This window comes from Stegastes partitus, unplaced genomic scaffold, assembly GCF_000690725.1.
Source record: "Stegastes partitus isolate 25-593 unplaced genomic scaffold, Stegastes_partitus-1.0.2 Scaffold1108, whole genome shotgun sequence".
In the NCBI taxonomy this organism is placed as follows: domain Eukaryota; kingdom Metazoa; phylum Chordata; class Actinopteri; family Pomacentridae; genus Stegastes; species Stegastes partitus.
Window position 1 is genome coordinate 150,472 of NW_007578839.1, and position 26,028 is coordinate 176,499.

Consider the following 26,028-nt stretch of genomic DNA (forward strand, 5'->3'; position numbering starts at 1 on the left):
TGATGGATACTTAAGTCTATAATTTAGTCTTCAGATCACTAATGTATTCCAAACATCTAGAAAATATGGAATAAACTGGCGCAAAAGGTGGTACAGATATTTACTGTTAGAACTTTTCATCTTGCCTCGCCATATCTCAGTCCCCATAAAACGAAGCTTCGTGTCACTAAGTCTTTCTCTGTCCAATCGTTTGCTAAAGTCAACCAAAATCCTTCACCGGCCAACATCCGAAGCTGAACCACTTTAAAAGCAAACACCAGAGAAACATTGTTCCGTACATACCAGTTCACTGCATGTTCAGCACCAATAGAAAACTCAATATATTGATCAGGTTTGGCCATTAAATTGGCAACTTCTCCTTTGTTCCTATGATAAAAATGAAGAGAGACATGAGTAAAAACAGGTTTTTAGAAATATTTAATCATTATATATCTAGTCCCTGCCCCATAAAATTCATGATCGTACCATCAAGAGTATTGGAATAGTAAAGGAATATTACAAAAGTTGGAGGAAGGATACAAAATTTGTTGTTTTTCTGTCCCATAAATGTTTTACATCTCCTCCGTCTGTCGCTTTACAGTTCTGACAAAAGTAGAAAAACATGTACAGCTCGTGGAGGCTTTACGTAACTTCTTTTTTTTCTGTTTAGTTTTGACGCTTCCAATGCACACAGAGCCGAGCGGGAGTTCACAAAGGACGACATCCAGTACGTAAACAGAGACTCAAACATGACATGCAGTTATTGCAGAAAAATGCCACCGAAACGAAAACAGAGCAAGAAGCAGTTTAAACTCCATTAAATAAGTAACACGAGTCGTCTTTCTCTGCCTCGCCGTAACCTCTGTAGTTCACAACCTACCACCGTAAACATGCTAACACTTGTTTTACACAGAAACCCTTTCAAAATACTCATATTGCATTTACATAATACTATTTAGTCCCTCTGTCTGGAGGAGCCTTTTCCTGTCATGAAGACAAATATTTGTGCAGAAGGAGGAAAAACAGAGTTTCTTTTATATTTCTCCCACATTCTTAAAATCGACAAACACAAACATGTAATCTTTCCCACGTCTTATGGAAATATTTGTGCGCATGGAAGTAAAAGACATTAAAAACGCCACTTCTTTCAGTTGAAGCCCTTTGTATTTGGGTAAACGACATCGAGGTCTCGTAAACGCTCCCGGTGCTTCAGGTTGAAGAGCAACGTGGAGGGTTTAGAACTTGAAGAGGTCGATAAAGTGCTGCGGAGAGATGGGCATCAGGCAGCTGTCTGGATCGTTGGCTGTGCACGGGTGGCCAAAGTCCTGCGAGAGAGTCGACAGAAGAGTTAGTAGAGAAAGGAAGCCTCCAACTTGGTGTGAGAAACTGGAACTAAGTGCAGATGACACCAGCGAGTCAGTAACCTGGTCCTAAAGCTGTCTGGGGCTAAGCTGACATCATATGTTCAGCTACAAGGTTGTTTTCATAAATAAAAGTGGCTCAAACCAAAATTGGTGAGAGCTGTGAGACTGAACCAAAACATGAGGCTGAAAAAACTGATTGAAGTATTAACGCTGCACAATGTGGAATTAGCCAAATTAACTCAAACAGATCATTTTTTGCTGCTTGACACAAAAAGAAAACGTGCATGGTTCTCAGCATCCTCTACTGGTCGACAAGAGAAGTCTGTCTGGAACACAGGGGTTCTTTTTGTTCAATAAAGAAATGCACCATCGGTCATATGGGTATGTCTTGGCTACTGAAAGGGTCGTGATGACCAGAAAACAGGTCGGCAACACGACTAATTTGCTTAAATCAGTAACTGCAAAGCCAGAAAACACCTATTTGGGATGTCCAGCCAGTGTTACATCTTGTAAAGTTCCAAAGAGGATCTTTTTTCAGCTCTTTAATGATTATTTTGGATGAGCTCTTCTATGTAATCAACCCAATCATTCTGGACTGACTGATGCTTTTGCAATAGTTGCTCAAGTCGTTTGGTGAAAGATTCCTGCATTGTTTCATGTATGTGTTCATCCTCAGGTGTTACTGCTGCTCCACAACTTCTACACCTGGTACAATATGGAATATAGTCACAATATCTGATCTGGAACTTGAAATGTTGGTAGTTAAGCTACATATATCGAAAAGTGTTTAAAAGTAGTTAGCAGAATGTATGTAGGACTTTACACACAAGTGATGGATTCACACATGACGAGACAATCCTGAGAGGATCGAAACATCTGCATCAGACAAAGAGACGGCTGACAGGTTTGTTCAGGCAACTCAACATTCAGAAGAACTTATGATGGAACAAAAACAAGCAGGTTAAGTTAGAAGGAAAGAATGCCACAACGTGACGACACCAAGTGAAACGGAGATACGCTACAAGACAAAGCTCGACAAATGAAAGTAGATGTGCCGTAAATCGGACTCTCGGTGAATGAGACGAGCTGGCAGATGAGGAAACAGAAAGGCACGATGGGACAGCAAGTACCTTGAATAACAAAGCCAGATGGCGATCCTTAAGGAATCAGGGAGGAGAAGGCAGGAAGGACGGGAGACAAGCAAGGAGAGGGATGCAGAGAAGGCAGAAGGTTAAACGATCCAGCCGAGGAGGGTGACAAGTTTGTGGGATGTAAATACGGGCACAGAGAGAGGGAACTAATACTGCAGGAAAGCCAGTGTTAGCTTCTGTCAATACAGATGATTTGAAGAAGCTGCTAACTCTTAAAAACATGCACATTGTCTAACACGTGGTCAAAGATCAGAGCTCATGAGTCACTGAGGGAAAACAAGTCATCTGTTTGACCTTTGACTGCTTTGTATACGTGTCTGAGTACGACGCAACGGATCACAACCGTTAGCATCGCCAGCAGGGCTTAGGCGCCATTATGTGCCTGATTTGCTTGATCCTCGACACGCTTTAGTAGAATTTAGAAAAGGAGCAACTCCACAGGTTTTTCTATTGCTCCAGAAAGCCAAATATTCTAATGATAGAGATGTGAATAGATGCATGATTGATCATCGTACGAGAGGCTGTGTGAATGACCAAACTGTCTCTTCGTCAGTGTTGCTAACGATAAGTGAAGATTTTTCTGTCTTTGCCAATGCAGATACAAGCATGCTGTTAATGTGATGGACAACTCTAAAATGAAGTACAACTTAAGAACTATCAGACCTGAAGCTTGGGTTAGGGTTAATCACTGTCCTCTCTTGTAACACACAGCTTGTGCTTTACATGCAAATACCACCAGTTAGTCGTGTGGCGTTGTGTTTTTGTGCAGGTGTGTTTGTCTACCTTCCAGAAGAGGATGCTACAGTGTTTGCAGAAGTGCAGCGTGTCGCCGTACTGCTCCTTCATGGGGTAGTGCTTCTTCAGGTTGAAGTACATGAGCTTCCAGTCCACGTTGTCACTCTTGGTTAACACCAGATTATTAGAAAACTGTAAATGTGTAGCAGACACACACACACACACAGAGAAAAGTAAAGAAACACATTTACCAGCCATTGAAAACACTGGGGACATGGATGTAATTAGAAGTGGAACAAAGAGTAATTAGATAACCAAGGCTAATTTCTCATTAACACCAGTCTTGAGTGGATGTGTGATATCTGTAAAGTGTGTGTGTGAGAGAGAAAGAGGCTGAGAAAACTGGTTGTGAGCTGAGAGCAAAGTGTGGCAACGCTGCCCTCTAGTGGTCAAACGGGCTCTACTGTCTTCATCGAGGGCTGCCACCTCATTGGATGCTTAACCATAAACTACGATTGTAAGTTTTAAGGTTTTTTGTTTCTTCAAATTAAGGCAACTCAGTATTAAAATGACAGATTCAGCTGTGATGCTTAAATATGCTGCTCTCTCTCACCGGTTTGTCTTGGAAGTGAAAGTGGCAGAGTTTCTTCCACAGCGTCCTGTTCTCGCTGAGGATGTGCAACGTGGGCGTGGCCTGTCCCAGGTTGATGATGTCGCAGGCGTCAGACAGCTTGAAGAGGATCTTGTTCTGCATGTGCAGAGGCAAGTCACTGAGCGACATGCCGGCGCACATTTGCTGAGGAAACAATAATCACAACCAAAAAACAGAGTTAGAGCTGGACTGTGCAGGATGAAGAACTAAATGCACAAAAATGAAAAGTTCTTGCATCATTCTCTCCACTGAGGCTGATGTGCAACGATTCATGCACAGTTAAGCAACAAGTAAGCAGCTGCAGATTATGAATTAGTACTTCTCCTTTCATGTTTCATGCTCCTCACTCGCTTAATTGAAAATGGGAGCAGCTGTACTGTCTCAGAGGTCAGGAGACTCAGACCTGCAGCACCACAGGCTGTTGGATTTTTAGCGTAGTTCCCTTTAAAATGGAATGTTGACATACTGGCAGCTCAAATTTGACTCGAAGGCGTGTTGAGGCCCGGAGCAAGACCATAAGCATACCGATGTATATCAAACAATGATCTGCGTCCTACCTTGGGGATCTGCATGTTGTTCAGCTCCTGCTGCCATTTAACAATGGTCTCCAGACGACACAGCCAGATGTTGACGTTGCCCACGAGGACACATCTGCCAACGTGGATGGTCAGACTGTGCAGTGTGGAGCTCAAGTCCTGCAGAAGCTCCTTGACAAGGCGTGGGTTGTAGTGGTCCTCCAGAACTAAAGTCCACATTTCAAAAACAAAGAAACAGAGGCGCAAAAAATAAGAAACAAAAATATTAGCAGCTAGTACAAAGCCTAATGGAGAGACATGGACGTATAACTCAGATGTAACAACAAATCCCTCTTTCAAACTGCATCTAGAATCAAGCTTTTCCCATAAACCACCTTAAAACCACCAATCAGCCCTGAAACACAGATTTTTATTATTTTTCCAAGTCACCCTTTCAAAAACAGATGGGAGGGAAATATCAGAATAAAAACATATCAAGGTCTTTTAGAGGACTTCTTTGGCTTTGCGTCACAATGTGCTTCACAGTTCTTCTGATCCATATGAACAATCTGTGTGTTGGTTCAGTAGAGTCATGATATACTGCCAGGTAAGGGGATGGCTGTACGTATTATGGACAGGAGTGCTAATTATTTATTTTCTAAACCTGACCTAGGACCGTATCCTGCTGCTGGTTGTGAACGCACACGCTTTTCCTGGCTGTGATGGTGAATAAGGGGTTTCATATAAAGTTAAAACCAGAAGTTTAAATCCACTGTATACATAGACATAAAACCTTTTGTCTCACCGTCTCTACATGTAACGTAATAAGTCTTGTGCCGTCGCTTTCACAGCACCTTCTATAATATTGTGCTGGTATGTCAGAACTCAGTTACTGTGATGTAAAAGTAGTCCTCAAAAAATTCTCGCCATGACGTTTCATGGACTCTGTGTACAACCTCTATGGCTCTGTATAAGAAAAAGAAAACTGAAAAAAAAGAAAAAAATTGTACATTTGTGAAAAAATCTGGAATTTGTTGCTGAAAAGAACCGGTATGTGTTCGCCAGATATACAGACACTGTCAAAGAACGCGAAAGAAGAAGGGCAGCATTTCACTGACAGAAGCACCACCCTGTAATGATGGAGCACACTGGTCCTACTGGCTTTGTGGTGGAAAATGATTGCTGTGACTAAGAGGAGGCAACAACTTCTGGTTGCTCAGAGCCTTAGCACTCAGAAAAGAAAGTCTGTAACATATGAACATACGGTTTCCAACACCAGACTGATCTAAATGTGAGTACTGGCCGAGTCTAAAACCTGAAATAATAGCGCCTGTCCAATACATCCACTGCACACGCCATCAGCCTCTGCCCCAGGTCTGCTTACCCTTTCGTACAATCTTTTCCAGTATGTTGAAATAGTTTTTCTGGGCAGCTCCACTCAAAGAAGTCAGCTGAGACCTGGCTATGAGCTGAAAAAGCTGTGGGTGACAAAAACAATAAGAGGTCGAGTCATTTGTGCTAAACCAAAGTGTCCGCAGCGTAATTAGCAGTCATCATCGCTCACCTTTGCAACATAGTTGAATCGTCTCAAGTCCTGAATGGCGCTGGAAAAGTCCAGACGGTTGAGCGCTTCGCCAAGTGTGCAGTATCCATGTCGCTGTCGGTGCACATGAAAACAGATGCATAGTTTAATAAGACTTATTTGGTTAAAATACACCCTGCTGCTGTTTCTGGTAACAGCAAGTCAATCCTTCATGTGAGAATGACAAACAAAGCTTCAGCACTCACTTCTTTTGTGCTCCCTTTCTGCACGTAGATCCATTTATCCCTGAAAACAACTGAAAAAGGAAAAACACACACATTTATACAGCTATGGTTTGGTACATCTGTCTATTACAATGGTTATTTTTTCAAGCCTTTAGTTTCTGACATTTTTGCACTAGACTTGCATTTTAGACTTTTCCTCATATTGTTCCCTCTGTATATGAGGGTAAACCTATGTACTGAACTACAAGCAGCTCTGCCACAGTTTCAACCAACACTGAACATTCCTGCAGGGCTGTTGTGTTCACAAAACTAACACGAAACAGGGTCTATTTAACAGAATGGACTGCAATGACTGAAGAAATGCTTGCCGTCTTTCACTGAGCAGCATAAATAATATACGTATCTCTACAGAGGCCCCTGAGGTTCAAAACTCTACAGTGTACCGTTCAAGTATAAAAAGGAAAAGTGCAACAGGTTGGCTCCTGTCAGTGGCACATTAATAGATGGACTGATATTATTGGCCCACTCATGTGAAACAAGGGTGTCGAGTGACAAATTAAAGGAAAAACTTCCCCCTTGAGCCTTAGAGTGGTGGTGGACAGAGGGCAGCATGGTTTGAGCTCACTTCTCCCTTCAAAAGGGAACCAGTTCCTCTATCCACAGGGCGACACTATTCTATCACTGAATGTTTAGATGAGTCTCATTATATGCTACGGCCTTCACAGTCATCAGATTTCAACCAAACTGAACACCTAAGGGAGACTCTGGGCTGAAATTGTTAAATATCACTTCCCAACACCATGTCTTTGTGGAGAATGGTGTTCACCATCCACTGGGGTTCTAGAGACTTGGAGAACCTGGAACTGAAGCTGTTCTGGCAGAATGAGGCGGCCACAGAACATATGAAGGAAACTCTGTTCCTTTCCTTTAACTTGTCACCCATGTATATTTAGATAGTTGGATGTATCACAGCTCGTATGTTTTAGGTAACTTTAGTTTTTTTAAGTAAGACCTTAACCTACAAGCTATTGCTGCCACATATGGAAGGACTCAAATAAATAAGCTAAGTACCCTAAATGGTACAAAAATACAGTAGATAAGTAAATGTGCTTATGTACGTCACTCCAATGATGGATTGCACAAAATGTGAGATAATGTGAGATGGTGAGCACTCAGGACCATTGTAAAGCCGCCCTGCCCTCTCTCTGTGTGCTTGTGTTCACACGCCTGTCGTTTTCATAGCAGAGGCCAAAGCAGCGTTACGAGCGGCTGAAACTCACACTGGGACTTGGTGTTGTTGTTGTAGAAGTCCTTTTTCCTCTTTGTGGTGGCGAGCTCACACACATCCCCGACAAACAGATTGTCATTGTTGTCGCTGCAGAGCCTGTTCAGACGGAGGAAGCATGTTGGAAATGTGTTAATAACACCAGTGCAACCAACACACCATGTAATTACAGGTGGCTGTAAAGAATCTGCTCTGCTGTGGCGTCCTGAAGGCGCAGGCAAGGTGCTCAACAAGGTTATAAAGTTAAAGCTCAGCACAACATGGAGCTAAAGAGTGAATCTTAATGCTCATTGTCTGTTGTGCATTCATTGTAATTATTATCCTGATTACATGCAGGCTAAGAGGAGCCACATGACCAACGATGTGAAACTAGAATGATTCATCTGTCAGGACGCAGAAAACGCTACAGATGGCAGATATAGATCACAAGCTACGAGACACAAACATGGATGTGACTCAGACCAGCTTTTCTCAGACAACAAGCAAAACATGGTGTCAGATATAAATCTCAAAACATTAGGAGATACCTCTGTTGTTTCTGGCAGGCGTTCTGGCCGTGCTATTTGTGAAAAGATAAATCTGAACACTTCTGACAGCTGACCTCAACTCGACATGTAACAGCACTGAACCCTGGAACCGGCTCGGCTCCAACAGAAACACAAACTGCAACCAGAGGCCGCTGCGATGGGACCAGGATGCCCGTAAACATGCTGATGTTTTAGCAGTCGGCCAGCATTCACATCGCAGTCATCTCTATCTAGATCTCAACTACACGCCTGTGAACTTTCTAGCGGCATCGCGTTGACAAAATGTGTCCACACACACAGACAGATATATGAACACCTGACACGTGTCTCCTCAATCACAGCTCACCATGATACCACCAAAACAGACTGACAAGATCAAAACAATAGCTACTATGCTACGTGGCTGTTCAAACAGATCACCTGTATCCAGATGATCCAAGGGCCTGCCTTTGCAAAGACATGAACATTTGCTGCATTTCCTATATTGAATGAAAACGCTTTAACCCTAGTGTGTGTAATCAGCTACATTTTCACTCTTACAAATTAAACTGCTAATTAAGGAAATGATGGCAACACCTTCGATACGTCTACGTTCAAGGTAAATGTCAAATAATGTCAGCATTCGCCTCACATTTGAGCGTCTGTTGGGAACCTACAAATAATAAACATTGTTGTTTGGGTCTGTTTGTACCTGAGGCAACATCTACACATTCTTCATCCTCGTGGAACTTTGCTGCAATATTTAAGATTCGTCTCCTGATATTGGAGCCAAACCTGTAAATAAAATGCCTTTCCACATGTATACTTAACGAGGAAAGGTGAGAAAATGCTAGGATGTAATTAGACGAAATGAAGGAAAGCTGAAGCGGTGATCTGTGTGTAGGCGGTTAGCTCTGTTTGCAGATCTTCTCTGATGACCTCTGACTGACAGATCAAAGGGCCGAGCTGCTCATTGACTCTCCACGCATTAATAATCCATCGGCTGAAGCTGAGCACCTGACTGGCAACGCTACTGGCTCGGAGAGCGCTTTGGTCAGCTGATTGGCAATTACATTCTGAGAATATGTTCTCAGTATTGGCAATCATAGCTGCGATATTTGACTGGTGCAGGAGTTAATGTGGAAGAAGAGCTCCTCACATCTTCAGAGTCGTTTCCTCTGGTCTGTGGTTTGATTTGATAGAGGTAGCCAATGAAAATAGAGGATAGTTTCCTTTTACAGGAAATAATGTGGAGATTAGTGCTTTTCCAAACATATATATAAAGCCATATAAGATAGTAAACTAGTTATCTTGAGTTATGGGTACATTTCATCATTCTCACTAATCAGCAGCTACCGCTATGAAAACACCTGCTAGCTGCACTTCAGGGTCAGGACATGATCCAACATCCACCTCTCTGTGACGGCACACTCTGGCTTTCAGCATGGCTCTTCACAACGACCACATCACAGCTGACGTTTTTGGAAAGAGCCAGTTTTGAGAGACAAAAGCTCGGCCTTCAACAGCTTTTGCTCAGGAAGACTGTGCCTGTGTTTTCTGCAGCAGTGGCAATGTTACCCCACCTGACTGAAGAATCCCTGGAACACACATAAAGTCACAATCCTTTCATTTGAAACGGACTGATAAGAAGGCTTTGCTGTTTCAGAGAACGACTCATAAGATCAAGAGAAAAAGCTCTGGAGTGTGTGGTACTTCTAAATGAAAGTACTCTGTGAGAAGCTGGACAAAATGTTTACTCCAACGTAGCCGTCCTCCACAGAATTGCTCTCGGATGATGAAACTAATTTACTTTTACTGAAGCATAAATGAAGACACGGTTTCGCTTGTCTGGCTGCCAAGTCGACTGATCTGAGTGAACTAGCACCCCGGTAATCCCTAGTTGTCTCTATCCATTTATCCAACTGCGCATGCATACACACAAACACATGCGAGCACAGTAATCTGTCCCAGTGGATTACATGTGAGGAATGGAGTACCACAGCTGTTGTTCTAACAGGTTGCATGCACAATACCTTCTTTACTGAGCCAGTGAAGATATCACACAGCAGCCATAAAGTCTGAAGGATTTATTGACAGTTCAACAAACTCCTGAAATCCACAGGGGCCGTATAGAAAGCCAACAGTAACACTAAAGAAAAGTAGAAAAGTATGAAGCTGACACTGAGCTTTTTCTGCTGTGGATGGATGCACTGAAGCACCTCCCTGACACTTCAGTAAGGGACAGAGGTTTGTGGACAGTCAAAGAGACACTAAGATCTAAAGCGGTGGTGTAACAGTGTGTGCCGTCTCTCGTTCTGGCCCACATGTGCTGCTCTGTACCTCGGTTGCATGAAACCATGGCCTCTCTGCGTGAGACTGTCTGGAGAGCTGCCACATTGAAGAGATGATGTCATGAGCTGCTGTCTGACGCTGTGCCTTTTTGTTGAAAAGACTGCTGACGAGCGAATGTGGTACCGCGAGGCACTGTTAGCTGACTGATCGATGGAAGAGGCGACACTGTGACCAGAGGGAGACGTCACCGACGGCTGCTGGGATTCAGTCAGGCTGGTTGTTTCAGCGAGGACTGCTCATGAACCAGCATGTCAGCAGCTCTGGTCTTTGCAAGTCAAGTGAGCGATCGTGTTAGGCGCTCTGTGTGCGTCCAAGTTCAGCTGTTACTGAGGTTGTTTTTGTCTGACTGGTCTACATTTTGATTCCTCGCCCCTAAAGGTTAGTGATGGCTTGATTTCAGACAAATTTGAATAAAAGCTGCTTTGAGATGATGTCTGTCTGCTGTATTTGAGACATTTTGTTTTTTTGGTTTTTTTTACATAATGCTGGTCTAAACCCATAGTTCCAGCCAGTCACACAAAAAACCAAGATGGATTCCTTTTCTGTCACACGCTATCCCATTTAACACCTACCAAATTTTATTAAAATGCCTTCGACAACAGACATTTTTCAGGTGCGACGGAGCAGCAGAAAGACACACCAGGTTGTGAAGGTGTGTAAAGTCCAGAAGGTGCGGATAACAAGCCCGAAACACACACACCGACGTTACCTGTCAGGTCAAAACACAGCTTCTCCCTCATCAGGGCGCTGAGACGGACGTTAGCATCGCACTTCTTAGCTCCTGTCACTGTGGGTTTAGCTGTCACTGCAACTCTATGAAATAAGCACAACTATGGCAACGACAGACTTGATAAAAACCTGACTCAAGCTGCTTGTTTTTGTCATGATGCTGATGTAAGCCAGTGGTTCTAGTCAGCTACACAACATGCCATTCTTTTAACACTTTCCGAATTCCAACGAAATGCAGTTTACAACAGACATTTTCTAGGTACACCTAAGAGATGGAGTCAGACAAAGACAAGCAGCAGAATGACAACCAGGCTACGAATGTGAAGGGTGTGTTAAGTACAGGGGGCGCAAACAACAAGCCTCGCATGAAGCCGCAGGAGACAGATGGAACAGAAAGAATGGACACTGAAGGAGTGAACGCCCGCTCATCTCTCTACTTATGGGACAACTCCTCGCCCGGTGGCATACGTCTAAACAGTCCATGTTTCCTGCAGATAACAAGGTAAGAGCTCCTGCTGGGATGTAATACAGACCCGAAAGACTGAAAACAGAGCAGGACTAAAATAGCTACTCTCAACAAACAGCGGTCATTACAGTCTTTCAGCACACTCAACGGCATTCCAGCAGTGCACAACAGCTGTTTGAACGTGGAAGCTACTCTTCTGTGTGCTTCTGTCAGAAAAACTGGTATGTTAACATTCAGCACACAACTTCAATCCCACACCTCAGAGACACCGTTCACATGCTGCAAACATTCAGAAATAACTCTAGGAGACGTACGCATGCAGCACAGCGCTGACCTCTGGGATGATGTGGCCACTATGTGTGATTCACAGGCATCTGAAAACACGATTTATCCACCAAAACTACTGTTTAATCTGCAGGATTACTCTCTTGTGCCCTGATACGTATGAAGGCAGTCACTCTGCTCTCACTGGAGAAGTGAAGCAATGAACTGAGCATTGTGTTTACTGGACACAGTGAGTAAATTCAGGAGTGAGACGTCATTGAAAACTGTGATCCTGGTGCTTTACTTCTACAAATACCGAACTTGTTCCACTGTTTCCAACCTACTCTGTTTCGATATTAACACAGTTTATGGTTTGTCATTCAATCAAATGGATAAACATGCAAAATGACCCAATTCCAAGGATTCTTGTATATGAATCATTACACAGGACTGCTGGTTAGGATTACTATATTACCACCAGTTGACTGATTCCACATGTGTGTGCTGCTCTGAGGAGATACCGGAGGTCACACAGAAAACACTCAACCGAAATACTTCAGATTTTGGACAGAATCAATGTAGGACTTTTTTTTTACTGTTATATGCAGTAAAGTTCTGCAGCTCTATGGAAACAGAGTAAACACGGCTAGAAGTAGACAAAACTGAAGGGTTAGGGTTGTACAACATTTTCTCAAGTGTCCACAGGTGTTACTATTACTTGGGGAAAATGGTAGCTCTACAAACTCTAGATATTTTACAACTGATTTTTTCAAAATGAGTTTCCCTGCGAGTCACCTACGTGTCCTGTGTGAACACAGCCTGCAGCCCAGTTCAGCCCAGTTCAGCCCAGTTCAGCCCAGTTCAGCCAGAACAAAGGCTGAAGGTTTGCACACAACTGCTGGCCACAAGTCAGTTGCAAAGGGTTTCTCGGAGAGGAACGCAGAATATTTGTTTTGCTACATACATGATTTTTGCAAATGATTTTTATTTGGCGTTTTTAAATGAAAAACTGATTTGGATAAAGTATCTGGATTTTAGGTTTAGATTTGGTTAACTTTCTAAATGGAAAGGCACATCACACATTCATGTCTGGACCACTGGGGGGTTGAAAATCCTTCACCTCTTTAGGTTTTCACAGTTTCTGGCTCTTTAAATGGTGTAATTTTGGCAGTTTATCAAAACATAACGTGCTCATCAAACCCGCCAACAGGTTTTGGGGTTTCGAGGGTCAATGCATCTAAATGACCAAGTACGGTGAACTCGTTTCATTTGTCATCTCTTCTTAAGAGAGATGGAATACTTGTATCCAGGTAAGTACCCTCATCTCAGTTATTTCTAATCTCTCCTCTTACAGAATACACTGGAGACACTTTTGTCTCATGTAAAATGCCCCTCAAGTCTCTCGACTGAACCCTCTATCCTCACTCTGTCTGTTGCCATGGCAGCCCTGTGGCAGCATCATCACCTCATCAAAGACTCTCTGCTATGGCCCTGATAAGAGCTGGCTGAATTATTTTCTCCCTGGCAGGGAGCAGCTACGGCCTTATCGGTGCAACTGGGTCCAGAACCACGGTTTTCATTTGCTGACTTTTTAAAATATTTCTACCACAGTTTACTGGAACAGGACGCACTTGTTTGTCTTCAACCTCAAGGAGATTAGATTTTTAGCCACACACGAACGCATACTGTAGCTCGAGGAAACGCATCAGTAACACCGAACTACAACAATCCATAATGCGTCGTAACAGATCGTCCCAAGTTATCGCTAGTCAAAACACAACAGATGAGCTTTGTGTTACCCTTTACTGCATGTCCTGTGCCATCTCTATCCCTCAATTTCCTGTCTGCTCTCCGCTGTCTTGGGTTTATTAATGGGGAAAAGCCTCCAAAAATATTTGGAGGATTTTTTGGGGGAAGTTGGAAAGTGTCTGAAAACTACGTCAACATTTAAAGTGAGCCTTGGCAGCCAGTCAGTCCACCTTTAAGCAAATCTAAGCTACATTAGTTTAGTGAGACAGAGCAGCTCAGAATACCAAAACCCTGCGTTATTTTACATTGCTTAGGTATTGTAGCTATCCATTTGTAATACTATTACAGAATACACGCACAACTCTGAGTCTATAGAGGAACAATAAAGTTTAACAAATGGAGTGCTACAAAAGCCACCTACTTTCATTACATTTACTGTCGGAGTTCTTTTTCAAGTAGGATATAATACAGTCAATGAATGAAGTGAAAGAGAGCACAGGGCTGACTGATGTATTCCCAACCAAGATCATAAAGCCACAAAGATATTTGAGACATACAAAATACTGTAAATAGACTCATATCTGATGCAATGAACTATGTTTTATCATCATGTTTCAATCAGACAAAAACTCCAGTTTTGTTGGTTTTTAACTACATCAAACTCTAAATCCAGACTTTGAGCATTAAATAACATTATGATCAAATCATCAAGAAGCGCCAAGAGTCTGTCAGAACTGTTTTCAAGCTGTAACATTATTTTATGATTGTAGAAATTAATCAAAGCACAGCAGGAGAAAAGGCATGTTACGTAGGGCTGTAGGGGAAACACTAGTTTAATACAACCGTATGCATAGAATCTAAAACATTTGAAGACTTTAAATGCAGTCAGCTAAGTCTAATCCAATCTGGCAAATCAGGAACTAAAAAAATGTCCAGAGAGCGACGCAGGTTGCACCGGTTAGGGTTCGTGTTACTGAGGGTTAGGGTTATATAGGAGACAATGGCAAACAAGTTCAGATCTTACTCTTTCAAGTCTATCTCTCTGTTGTTGTCCTCCAACTCGTGTCCAAAGAAGACCATCCTCTTCCAGCCGTGCTCCGTCTTCGTCCAGCTCCATCCTGGCGACCTCCAGTCCTTGCCCAAGAAAGGCATTTTGCTGGGCTGGGGGGCAGAGAGGGTCGCTGCCACTCCAAACACCTGAAGGGTGAAGCAGCTGTGGTTAGAAGAAGATTTATTTCATTCCTATCAGTCACTACTTGAGTAGCAGTAGCAGTAAAGGTTACGGTGGAGGCAGGCAGCCATCCTGACTGACCTTCCCCCAGCTGGTTTCTTATCCTGGTCTACATCCACCCTAAAGCTTCAGACCACATCAGGACTGTGTTGAGCAGGTTGGACCTCACATCCCCTGACGGTCCAAAAGTCGTCCCATGTAATATAATGTGAGATTTATAATGTGGTTTATTGTTTTGTGTCTTGCTATGAAATACTCAGTGAGCTTTTGAGGTGCCCATAACTGTATTGAATATCTGATTTAGTTTTTCTTTTTTTCTGTCTTTTCTGGTGAAGGAAAGGTTTTTTTGTTCCTTTCCACTGTTGCCAAGTGTTTGCTCCCAAAGAAAACTTTGGATTTGTTGTGTTTCTCTGTGTAAAGTCTGCAGCGTACTATGTGAAGGGTTAGGGTTTGATGAGCTGACTGAAGCTCTGCTATTGAACCACTATAGCTGCAGTTTGAAGGACGTGTTATTTTAAGGTTTGAATTTCAAATATAGAAAGTCTTCAGTATTAAAAAAAATATATACTGAAGATGCTCAAATTAATTTTGAATATTCTGGTGAGAACTGGAGTAAAAATCAGACATTGAAATTCACCAAAAAAAGATGCAAATTTCAAACTTGAAAATTACTGTCAGTCAGTTATTTTGATTCTAAAAAGATAAGAACAAACGAGCAACTAGAAACCAGGCACAGCTGTTCCTCTCAGATGAGAGTCTCAACAGCACCTGATTCACAGCAGCCTCTCTGCTGCAAACTCAGCGTCATTGAACCGTTAGGACTGAACGGTGATGATGGACTCGGTGGGTTCGGGCTGTCTGCCTCCACACCAGCCAGAGGGCCAGCAGCTGTTTCAGGGGTTTAACACTGACATGAGAAATGGCACACTGAGCCAAACTGCTTTTAAAAACAGAAATGGCAGCGTTTGTGACGCATTTATCTCTCTTTAGCGTTTTTGGACAATTACAGGTCGTCTAACGGTTAAAAATGGCATAAAACAAAGATGTCAGTCGACTCAACGCATACAACAACGACAGTAACGTAATGCAGAATCTACATTAGGCTAGAATAAGACTGGGGGCTTAATAAAAAATGAACAGACCTTTAAAAGGCAAGCGACTCCTTTGTTGTGCCGTCAGTCTCTGGCCCCGCCGCCTGCCCTGCTGCAAATATTGACGGAAGTAAATACAGCGCGGACACAGGCGTTCGTCCCCGCCCCCTGCTCGGCTCTGATTGGACGACGCGTCTGTATTTATCTTGTTGCTACCCGGAGTCGCGTCGCTGATTGGCTGAGCGGCACCGTCAGTCACCTTCTCGCTTCTCTGTAATCCTCTGTGTTTTGTTGGGGCTTTCTTCTACACGTGACAGCGCGCTGCGCACATGTACTTGTGTTTTGGTTTTGAGATGGGGGATGGGAGCTGGACCACTGGATAGATAGGGAGGAATGGGGCTAGGGAACATTTTTCTGACTTCATGCGTTTTTCTAGCAGCCAGAAGCCTTCAGTTTAAACCACTTTTATCTAGGTCACAATCTTATTGACGTGGGAGGCGCCTACTCTCATTCATTGTTAACATTTCACACATTTCTTCAATAAATCTTACATATTTTTAATATGTTGCATTCAGTGGAGTCTCTGGAGAAGTCTAAGCTCAGATCGAGCTTTTTTCAAAGTAGTTTTCATTCAAGCCTTTCAAACCTGAACCAGATCAGGTCCAGGTTTATGCCTGCACATACAAACAGTAATGCAGATATTTCAGATCCCTGAATGTTACAATGACAGAGCATCTTAACATTTACTCTTCATTGCTGTTTCTTTTTAATCTTTTATTATAAAGAGTACAAATATCGAATTTTCTCTTTACATATCCATTAACATTAAAATAGAGACACTTATAACAGTAATAATCCTGTATAACATAATGATCAACAGTACTCGTGCATATTTCTTGCTTATTTTAATATCAGCAGTATTTATGTATATTTATTGATTATTTTAATTTTCTAGTGCTCTTCCTTTGCTGCAGATTATCTTACAAAACAGTCTTAAACCAGAAATTAATTTCTGGCAAAACACAAAACAGCAAACATGATTACAGAACAAAAAAAAAGTTAATTAAACAGCTTAAACTTAGTCTAAAATGAAAAGTTAAGTCACATGAAATAAAACTCAGGAATTTAATCGAACCAAACTGGTTTTCTCATTAAACACTTTATGAAAATCATTTGTGTGGCTCATGTGTAGTGTTATTACGTGCCTTTTTAACAAGTTAACTTACATTAAATAACCATTTTATTTTCATACTCTGGGAAGTTACCTGCAAGAAAAGCTGAATATCTGGCTTGTGCATGTACATATTGATCAGGTTACAGTTATATTCTTACCTTTTCCGGAGAACGTCAAAAAGCTAGACACACTTCCAGCCGTTGGATGAATCCGTATCGTAATTCAGGCACTTTTGCAGCAGGTTTGTCAACCAACAGGGAGGAGCTGGAGCACCTGTAAGGAAGATTTTTCAAATTCTTGACTTCCTCTCTGCACACTGCCTTTTGTAGTAGTTTTCATCAGTTTGTTGTAGGTTGTATTAAATGTGTGTTTTACACAGCTGAGACCAAATCTTGTCATCGCATTGGCCTCCACTCAAAACAAATGTTTAGCTTTTTGTTACTTATTTTGTTATCAATAAATTACATGAAACAAGGAAAGTGAGCCTAGCATTTGCTGGGTTGTCATCTGCATTTTTGCAGGATTGTAACTTTAGTTCTAGACGAGTCAGACTGATGTCCATCATTAATCATGCTGTAGGATCTTATTATGTAGTTGTATTATAATTAGGTTTTGTGGGCTTTAGTCCTTAACATTGGAATTGCTAAGTCTGCAGGGCCTCAAGCTCAATATTTAAACTTAATCTAGGTTTTTCTACTTTTGGCTCAGTGGTTGTTGCTTTGCGTGTGCTTTATAAATAACTTAACTTGACGTCACCTGACCTTTACATGGCAGAAAAATGTATGCGCAGAGTTTGATGTATGTGCTCGGAGGGAAAGGTCTCTTTGCAGCACTTTACATTTAAGACTAATTGCCTGCAAGTAGGGTTTTTTGACAGCACAACAATTTTAGATGCTGAAAGCAGCCTAATAATAACATTTAAGTACAATGTGGGAACCTGAAACATCCAAATCACACATAATGAGACCAGTGCAGCAGAGGCTAATGGAACATTTTTGTAGGGGGGAAAAAACATAGCAGATACAAATTGTTATTCGGAGGACTGAATATGCAAAGAGAATCTTGGAACGGTCAAATCTTAAGTCAAGCCTTTGGGAATTGGGTCACAGGAAAGTTAAACACAGAGCAGTCAAGTGTGGGAGTTAAAGCATTTCCATCAAGAACTTTACATTTCTCTCATAGTCACAGATAATCTTCAGTTATAGGAGAGATGAGCTTTAAATAGCTCCTGCCTTTATTTTTCTCAGATTGACTGACATCAAGCATCCACTTAGACTAGTGTATGAGAGTTCATTTAGACTGTGAGTCTTGCTGTTGGACACTGCCCCCCTTAGGCTCCATTCAGGAAACTCAAGCAGTTTGCTATCATCTATCCCACTCATATTTACTGTCTTTCTGCTGCACACACAGGCAGTTGACAAATTAAAGTTTTTTAAAAAATGGAATAAGTGAGTTGAGATTCACAATAAATACAGATGCTGCCACACAAGGTCACAACTTGGTAAAATTAAACATCCAATCATGTTCTGCTGCATGAATAAAAATGCTGAGCAGGCTCAGTTGATTCAGATTTTTGCATGAAGACGGCAGAAGGAAAGCTTCAGTCAGAAAGACGGCTAAGTTGGCTAGAAAAACATCAGTAAACAATGTTGTGGTCGATACCATGCATTTGATGTCTGTGATCCTTTGGCTATAGTGCATCAGTAAAGAACAACAGAAGATTAACTGTTCCTCATGTGAGCATGTTCATGAAAGACGTCATAAGACTGCATCGGCAAGAATAATCTGTCAACAGCTACATAAAGCGGGATCTTATAGTCGAGTTGCAGTGCATTAACCCTCGTTACAAAGATGAATGCTCCTTTGAGATTTCAGTGGTGCAAAAACCATTGACACTGGTCTACAGAGATGTGGAAATACGTGATACAGTCAGATGGATCGTCTTTCACTGTATTCTCAACATCTGTGGGGGCCGTTTTGCTGCCATGGTTTGGGTCACTGACCAGTCAACCAACACAAAGTTGTTCTAAGTGATCATCTTTATCCTCTGACTAAACATCTCTGCCCTGATGAAGTGATCCTACGTGCTAGACAGCAGTCTCCATTAACATCAACAAGTCAAGTAGAGTAAAACTTTATTGTCCCAGTGGGGGCAATTTCCTTTACAGACAGTAATCCAACATAAATACATACATCATTCACAAAGACAGTACAAGGTCCGTGTCTCCCACACTGTCACTATGAATCATGGGAAAAGAAGGAAATGTGCGGTGGCATCCAGGGTTATTTTTGTGTAAAAAGCAAGAGAAAAAGCAAACGGGGCAAAGGCCAATCTGTCTCAGTTAGTTCTACCTCCTGTGATACAAGCATGTGGAACTGAGCATGTAAAGGATGATGTAAGTCCAAAGCAATGTTCTGTGCCCTTGACGTGAGCCTCACTTCATACAGGTGCTGAAGGGTAGCGCCGCTAATCTTATCGCACAGCTTTGACAAGTTGTCTCCAGTTTCATCCTGTTTTTAAGACCATCAAACCAGCAGCTCATAGAAAAAGAAAGGACAGACTCACTAAAAGAAGACTGAAATCTTTTCATTGGCTGATTTCTCTTTCTACGTTCTGTGTAGCATTAGTGTTTGCATCAAAACTACACCCTTATCGAAGACAGTGCCAAATATTGCTGCACTGTTGCTGACTGACTCGCCCCCGGGGGGAAGAGGCCTCCTCCGAGAAGCAATAAACACTTTTTATTGGAATTAGCCACATTTATTTTTTAAAGTAAAGCTGGTGTGACAAAGTGGGTGAGAACTCTTTTTTTTCTTCACAACTTGTCCCTCGACATTTCCATTCTACATATTACACAATACTGTTTTCCTTGTGTGTATTTTGCTTTAATTTAATCATGCTAGTGTAACATCGCAGTCCATACTATCACCGGTTTGTTTGTGTTAATATTGTGTTACTGTTTACATCCATTATGTGGGGGGTTTAAAGCAAAACACAGATATTAATTAGTTTCAGTTATCGAGTCACAGGTCACATGTGGTTTAATTGTTTGTTCCTTTGTTCTGACTCTCGGTGCAGGGTGAGTGTTTGGAAGGAGGCCGATCCAGCACTTCCTGGATTTACGGTATTGGTGATGTCAGAGTGACATCACTGAGCCAGACCAAGTGGAGGGTTTTTTCTTTTTTGATCAAATCAAACCAAATCAAGTTCACTGTCATGTTGCTGTACATACACAGTAGTACAGGCAAGACAAGAGAGTGTTTCTTCAGGATCATTTTATTAGTATATTTTGCGTAATGGTCGTCTGGGATAAGACACTAAACGTTCGCTGACGCTGCCTCCTGAAGGGGGCGCTGTGTCCATGCGCGCCACCATTTTGTTGAACATAGCGAACCTCTTCAGACAAAGACACAACGATGGTATGACGATGATGAAGCCACAGAAGCTGCCCAGAGCTGTCTGTCTGTCTGTCTGCATCCCCTCCAGCTGTATGTCCGTCTGGGATGCTGTCATGGAGCCATGTTCCTGTTAAAGCAGACACACAGCAGTCCCTCCACTCTCTGAGGGTTTCTCTCAGCAAACATAGCTCGTCCAGCTTGTTGTGGAGGGAGCAGACATTGGAGAGCATTAGGACGGTCCTGCTGGTCTGGAGGGGTTAGCCTTCAGCCTAGCATGGATCCCGGCTCTCTTCCTCCTCCTTTGTTTACATTCGTACCGCTTCCTTCTCTCTCGGGTAACTGCCGGCGTCGTCTCCGATCGGACTCTGTGTTGGTGTAGCATGTCCACATCACAACTGACCGCCGCAATTCCAGCACCGTTCACTGTCCTGACGCCCAACAAAGTCTCCCGGCCACAAGTTTTGCGGAATGAACATGTGGGATAGACAAGACACTCAAAACGTTCACTTTCGTTGTCTCCTGAAGGGGGCGCTGCGTTTATGCACGCCGCCATCACCATGGCAGATTGATGAACGTTTCTTTTATTTAAAAAAAAAAAAAAAGGCATCAATTAGTCATGACTTCAAATGTTTAGCTCTTGTGGAGACATTTAAACATGCCAACGAGTTGGTAGTGTGCATGGTGGTGTTCTCTGTTTGCATCTTGATGACAGAGTCGGTCACTGTGCTGTTCGGTGGTAGAGCTGAAGTGAGGAAGGTGTGAATTGAGCAACATATACAATAAGAAGCAGGGATTTTGTTTTCCTTTCAGTAGCTATGGGTTAATTTTGGAATTATTTTTCCTTGTAAATGATTTCTTTCATCGTTATGTCACTGCAAAAGAAAACCCTCCCCCCTTTTGCACACAAGAAGCCTGAATCTGCCTGCCTACCGTCTTCCTTGACCTTTTGGCCAGATTACTCTACAACTGGTTGCACCAGTTAACAAATTCATCAAGGCCTGGGCTGTGATCCCCACCATGCAGAAGACTCACAATCCCAGAGTCACCGACATACTTAAAGGTAGAGTAAGCCATTATTATCCATGACAGATTTGGTCAAATTCAGAGAACATCTCCTCACAGTCCGCTAGCTGTCCGTTCTGTGTGTGCACAACCTTGGTTCACAGGAAAAGGAAAAAAGAAAAAAGTAAATTGCTAACAACTGGGAGTATTTGTGCAAAGGCAGCCCTATGAATTCCTTCACATTTGTGGAGTAAAGGTCCACCTTATTATTTGCAGCAGATTTTCTTTTTGTGCAGCAGCAGCTTGTAGAGCAAAACAGCATCCCTCTCCTCCTTGTCTCCAAGGAGGGAAATTCAAAGTGACAAGCAGCTTTCAACACCACAAACACAGACCAAGACTCCCATCTTGTGCTCTCAATGCAGCAACCGCGGCAGCAGCAGCAGCAGCAGCAGCTGGCCGTGCCTGCTCGGTCTGACACTCATTTGTGTCTAAAAGAAATTAAAGTGGTGAAAACATGCATCAATGAGGGGATTCAGATTAAAAGCATAGTTGACAGTTTTCCATTAACCTAAAGCCCTCTTAGATCAGTTTGTTCAGAAGTCAAGAGAACCTTTGTGCAAGAACATGTGGCCGGATGCAATTAAACGCAGAAAAAAAGTCAACAAAAAGCAAATGTTCATGGTTCTTATTTGCTAAATTCAACCGGATACGTGTAGCATCCTTTGGTTTCCAATATGCCCTGTTGAACAACTGTGAGGTGTCCAGTGCGTGATATGGACCGCCTGTAAAACTTCAGATGGAGCAGCGTTCAAACGTTTTCTCAATAAGGGCGTATGGACCACAGGGTGATAATCACTCAGTGCCTTCAGAGATTTAACATTTGCTTATGGCACCACAACAGGTTTTTTGCACATGCTGGGAATTTTCTGTTGCTTGAAGGAGAGCTGAGGAATACATGAAAACAATACGTTTGTCGAGCACAACACTAAAATTATTTCCCCCTTGTGCCGCGCCGTCACGAACGAGGCTTTAGATTTACTTAAAGCCTGCAACCACATTTCTAAAATTTGAAAGCACAGACATCAATCCTACAGAAAAATTTGCTTCACTCTCCTGCCAATTCAGCTTGTCATTATAAAATACTCTCTTGTACTTGTTTTGAATCCCAACCTGGGACTTGATTCTTTTCCAAGCCAACCTTGAATAGCCTTTGTTCAGCTCACACACTCCTTTTCTTTTATACCTGATTAAAGCTGGTGTGCCACTGTCTTTTCATTAGCATCTCCCATCTAAAGCCAGGGCTTGTTATTGAGTAAAACTGTTTTGCGAGGAACTGAGATGTAACCCGAGGCAGTGTTTGTAAAATCAAAATAAGAGTCTTAAATTAGATCTCAAACACTACTTTGCTCAGTTTTCACTCATTCAGGGCCGATTGAGAAATGAGAACCAAATGAGCAGTGCTGTGGTCTGATAAACCCAGAGGAGGCCTCATGTATGATTTACTATAAGCTTCCTAGTATTGCATGGCCAGTCCATTCTGAACTTCAGAACTAACTGTCTGGCTGCACCTCACAAAAAAACCGAAACAACAACGCTCTGGCACGCTTGTGTTTTTTTTAAATCAATCACAGCGAAGGATGTCGATGCAAACCATCTGCAGAACTGAATCTGCAGCGGAACAGGTTGCTGCCTGGATGTTGTTGTTTCCTGTTGGGAAGGAGATTTAGAAAACGGCAACACGTTGGTAGGAGAAAGCGACGGTGCCATAACCCTGGTCTAATACTTCACCCATCTTTTTGTAAAGGTGCTGGAATAAAAGTGATTCATAGTCATACAATCCCTATAAAATGTTTCCCCTGCTGGAAGATTTCCCCTTTTATTTCCTCCTAAATTTAGGGTTTTGTCAATGAAAAGCAAATGCTCATGGTTCTTATTTCCTAGATTTCAGAGGACAACAGTACCATCATTCTTCCGTTTTATCTTTGCCCTGTAGAAAAACCGTAAGGGGGGCTAACCCTGACCTTACATCCTGGAAGTTTTCTCCTATAATTGCTTTTAAACATGGAATCCTGGTCAATATAATTTGCTGTTTGTTGAATAAAATTTACAAAAAAAACAACTCTTTCAAGTCAAAGTGAAAACATATTTATACAAAGCAATGCCAATTTAATAATAAAAAAAACTGTAAAGTTAAACGAGTGATTACATAAGTATTCCCATCTTTTCAAGCCAGTGAATGCACCTTTGGTCATAGTTACGGCACTGAGCCTGAAAGAAATTCTACACACAGTCCATGACATGTGTTGGACACCTTACAGTTAAACCTGGGAGACAGTTACTGCATGCACCACCTCAGTCGCTGAAGCTTGGAGCTCATTCAGAGGACTCATAGGTGTCTTGGTGGATCTTCCTCACTACTCTCCTTCTCAGTTTTCACAGTTGTTGTGAAGAACAGTGCTCCATCCTTCCACTAGACCTCCACACACTTGTAGGAAATATATCTGTAGTAGAAATGACCTTTTCGTACAACTGGAGCAAGATAGAGATAAGTGATGTCCAGCGCTGTTAGTAACAATGGAGACTATTCTCACCTTGTCCCACGCCCGGCCATGAATACAATTACACAACACTTTACAGGCAAGACAACAGTGTATTTGTGCATTACACAGTCAGCAGCATGACAGCATTAGATGATGGATTGACCTTGGTTTGGATGAGGAGTGAGGTGATGCTGCAGCTACATTACAACAAAGACAGCAAAACAGAACAATAAACTCAAAATACAAGAACACACAAGCGACAGTTTAAACAGTGCATACTTCCAGTCAGTGATAACATACGCGACAGTTCAGATACATTCCTGCAAGTTGAGCCACATATTGTAGTTCCAGTGAAACGCTAAGTACCATTTTTTCAAACTGAATCATCATTAAGAATTAACTTTGGGTAGCAATGTAGAGAACAGGACATGACTTGCCTTGATCCTAAACACTCAGGCTGAAAGGAGTGTCTGCACCCTCACAGTTATTTTTTTTTAATCTACTCACACATACATAAATATTATACGCCTGTGTGAGATTGAACAAGAAGGTGGTAATTCTGTTCTGCAAACTGAGTCAACAAGAGTCTTTCAGTTGCTTTTTTTTTTTTCCCACTCGGCCTCTGAGCTTCAAAGAATCGGCGAGGAAAACTTGGCCAAGAGGCAGAAAGAGGTGAAGAGACAAAGCAGAGGGAGGGAAGCAGAGATACAGTTGCAACGGGTCACTGGACATAAGCCTATCAGATTATTGGGAACATTCCTCTCACACACAACTCAAGGACCGGCTGGCTAGAAAACAGTCACATCCTTCAGGCTTTTTAGTTTCTCTGCATTTTCATTAAATTGCTTAACAAGTTTCAGTGCTGTCGTTAAACACGACACCATGTAAGGGGCAGATCTCTGTATGCTGCCTTTTCCTATCAGTGGAAAGTTTTGTTAATGCTAGATTGAGTCTCCAGGAAGTCAATAAAAGTCTGAGTGACATCCTCTGAAATCAGCGCCTGTGTTTTGTGTGTGGGATGGAATGTGTACCTTTCACCTGGAGAGAAACGGAGCATTAGGAACAGTTAACATGAATGTTGTGGAGCTTTCATGTTTGTGGAACAGAATTTGTGAACATCAGCATGGGACACCCTGAAATTGTTTCTGGCAGGAATCATAAGGCAGTGAGCTCCAAGCCTTTTATCTAGAATTATTGGCACTTCAGTTGATGATAATTATACCTTGTATAAAGTCTATTGAAGAGTAATGGCCTTGTAATAGATGATAAAGAACAAATGAGGGCCAGATTTGAGTAAATAGTCACGCCAGTATTCTATTTTAAGTCCTCCCATTTAGTATTTAAAGGCAGTACATAAACATTTAGATGTTTATAACCAACTACAATGTAGCTGTAAGAAGATATGCGTCAGGAATATGTCTCGTTCACAAATACTGTACATTAATGATTTAAAATCATTCAACTAACATTTATTAAATGTTTGTATACAGCTTGAAATAAAGTGTTCTTTGCACTGTCAGCAGAAGAAGAGCCTTAAGGAACCCTTTGGGCCACTGTGTAGGAACTCAAAAATCTGTTTTATGGGTTTTTGGGTTCCACTTTGAACTTTTTATAATTTCAAAACTTCAAACATTAAAAAAATATACAACAAAAAAACAGAAACTTCCTTTACATTCAGGCAAATATGGACTCAGCAGATATTATTATTGTTATTATATTAGATAAATGCTGAAATATTACAATCTGCACAATTGCAGTAAAACCAAGTTCTTAAAGTAAAATAAATACAACAAAGTGTATGTGTTGGTATAAAGTGTCATTTAGGCCTTCAGGAACCCATTTGGTGGTATTAAATGTTCCTCAGCTGACCTTATCTCTGAATTAAAGGTCTTTTCAGAAACTCCACAAGCATGCAGGGTTTCTTAAATATATATGAGTCCCTTGAGGCCCTCCTAATTCTAAGAGAGTAGTTACCTGTCCAAGAAGCTGGACATAAATCACCCTATCAGTTCCTTTGAACTGCACTGTTGTTACCTTATTACTTAATTATTGTTCTTTCCTTTTACTTCCTTTCTAT

General features: G+C 42.0%; 1 protein-coding gene across 1 annotated transcript; it reads right to left on the reverse strand.

Annotated features, from left to right (window-relative positions):
• Positions 1–400: 400 nt before the first annotated feature.
• fbxo25 (F-box protein 25) lies at positions 401–15,958 on the reverse strand. Its single transcript, XM_008296175.1, has 10 exons — positions 15,888–15,958; positions 14,539–14,711; positions 7,444–7,547; positions 6,185–6,234; positions 5,961–6,053; positions 5,781–5,874; positions 4,439–4,623; positions 3,843–4,025; positions 3,278–3,421; positions 401–1,304 (listed from the first exon to the last, which is right to left on the reverse strand). The coding sequence occupies exons 2-10, from the start codon at positions 14,664–14,666 to the stop codon at positions 1,215–1,217; spliced, it is 1,071 nt and encodes a 356-aa protein (XP_008294397.1). The 5' UTR covers positions 14,667–14,711; positions 15,888–15,958; the 3' UTR covers positions 401–1,214.
• Positions 15,959–26,028: the final 10,070 nt, after the last annotated feature.

Bases quoted from the DNA above. Each gene is read 5' to 3' on its own strand.
- fbxo25 (XM_008296175.1), bottom strand. From the start codon at position 14,666: ATGCCTTTCTTGGGCAAGGACTGGAGGTCGCCAGGATGGAGCTGGACG. The intron at 5,875-5,960 runs GTGAGCGATGAT...TGTCACCCACAG, and splicing joins GATTCAACTATGTTGCAAAG to CTTTTTCAGCTCATAGCCAG. The intron at 4,026-4,438 runs GTAGGACGCAGA...TTGTTTCCTCAG, and splicing joins ACAACATGCAGATCCCCAAG to CAAATGTGCGCCGGCATGTC.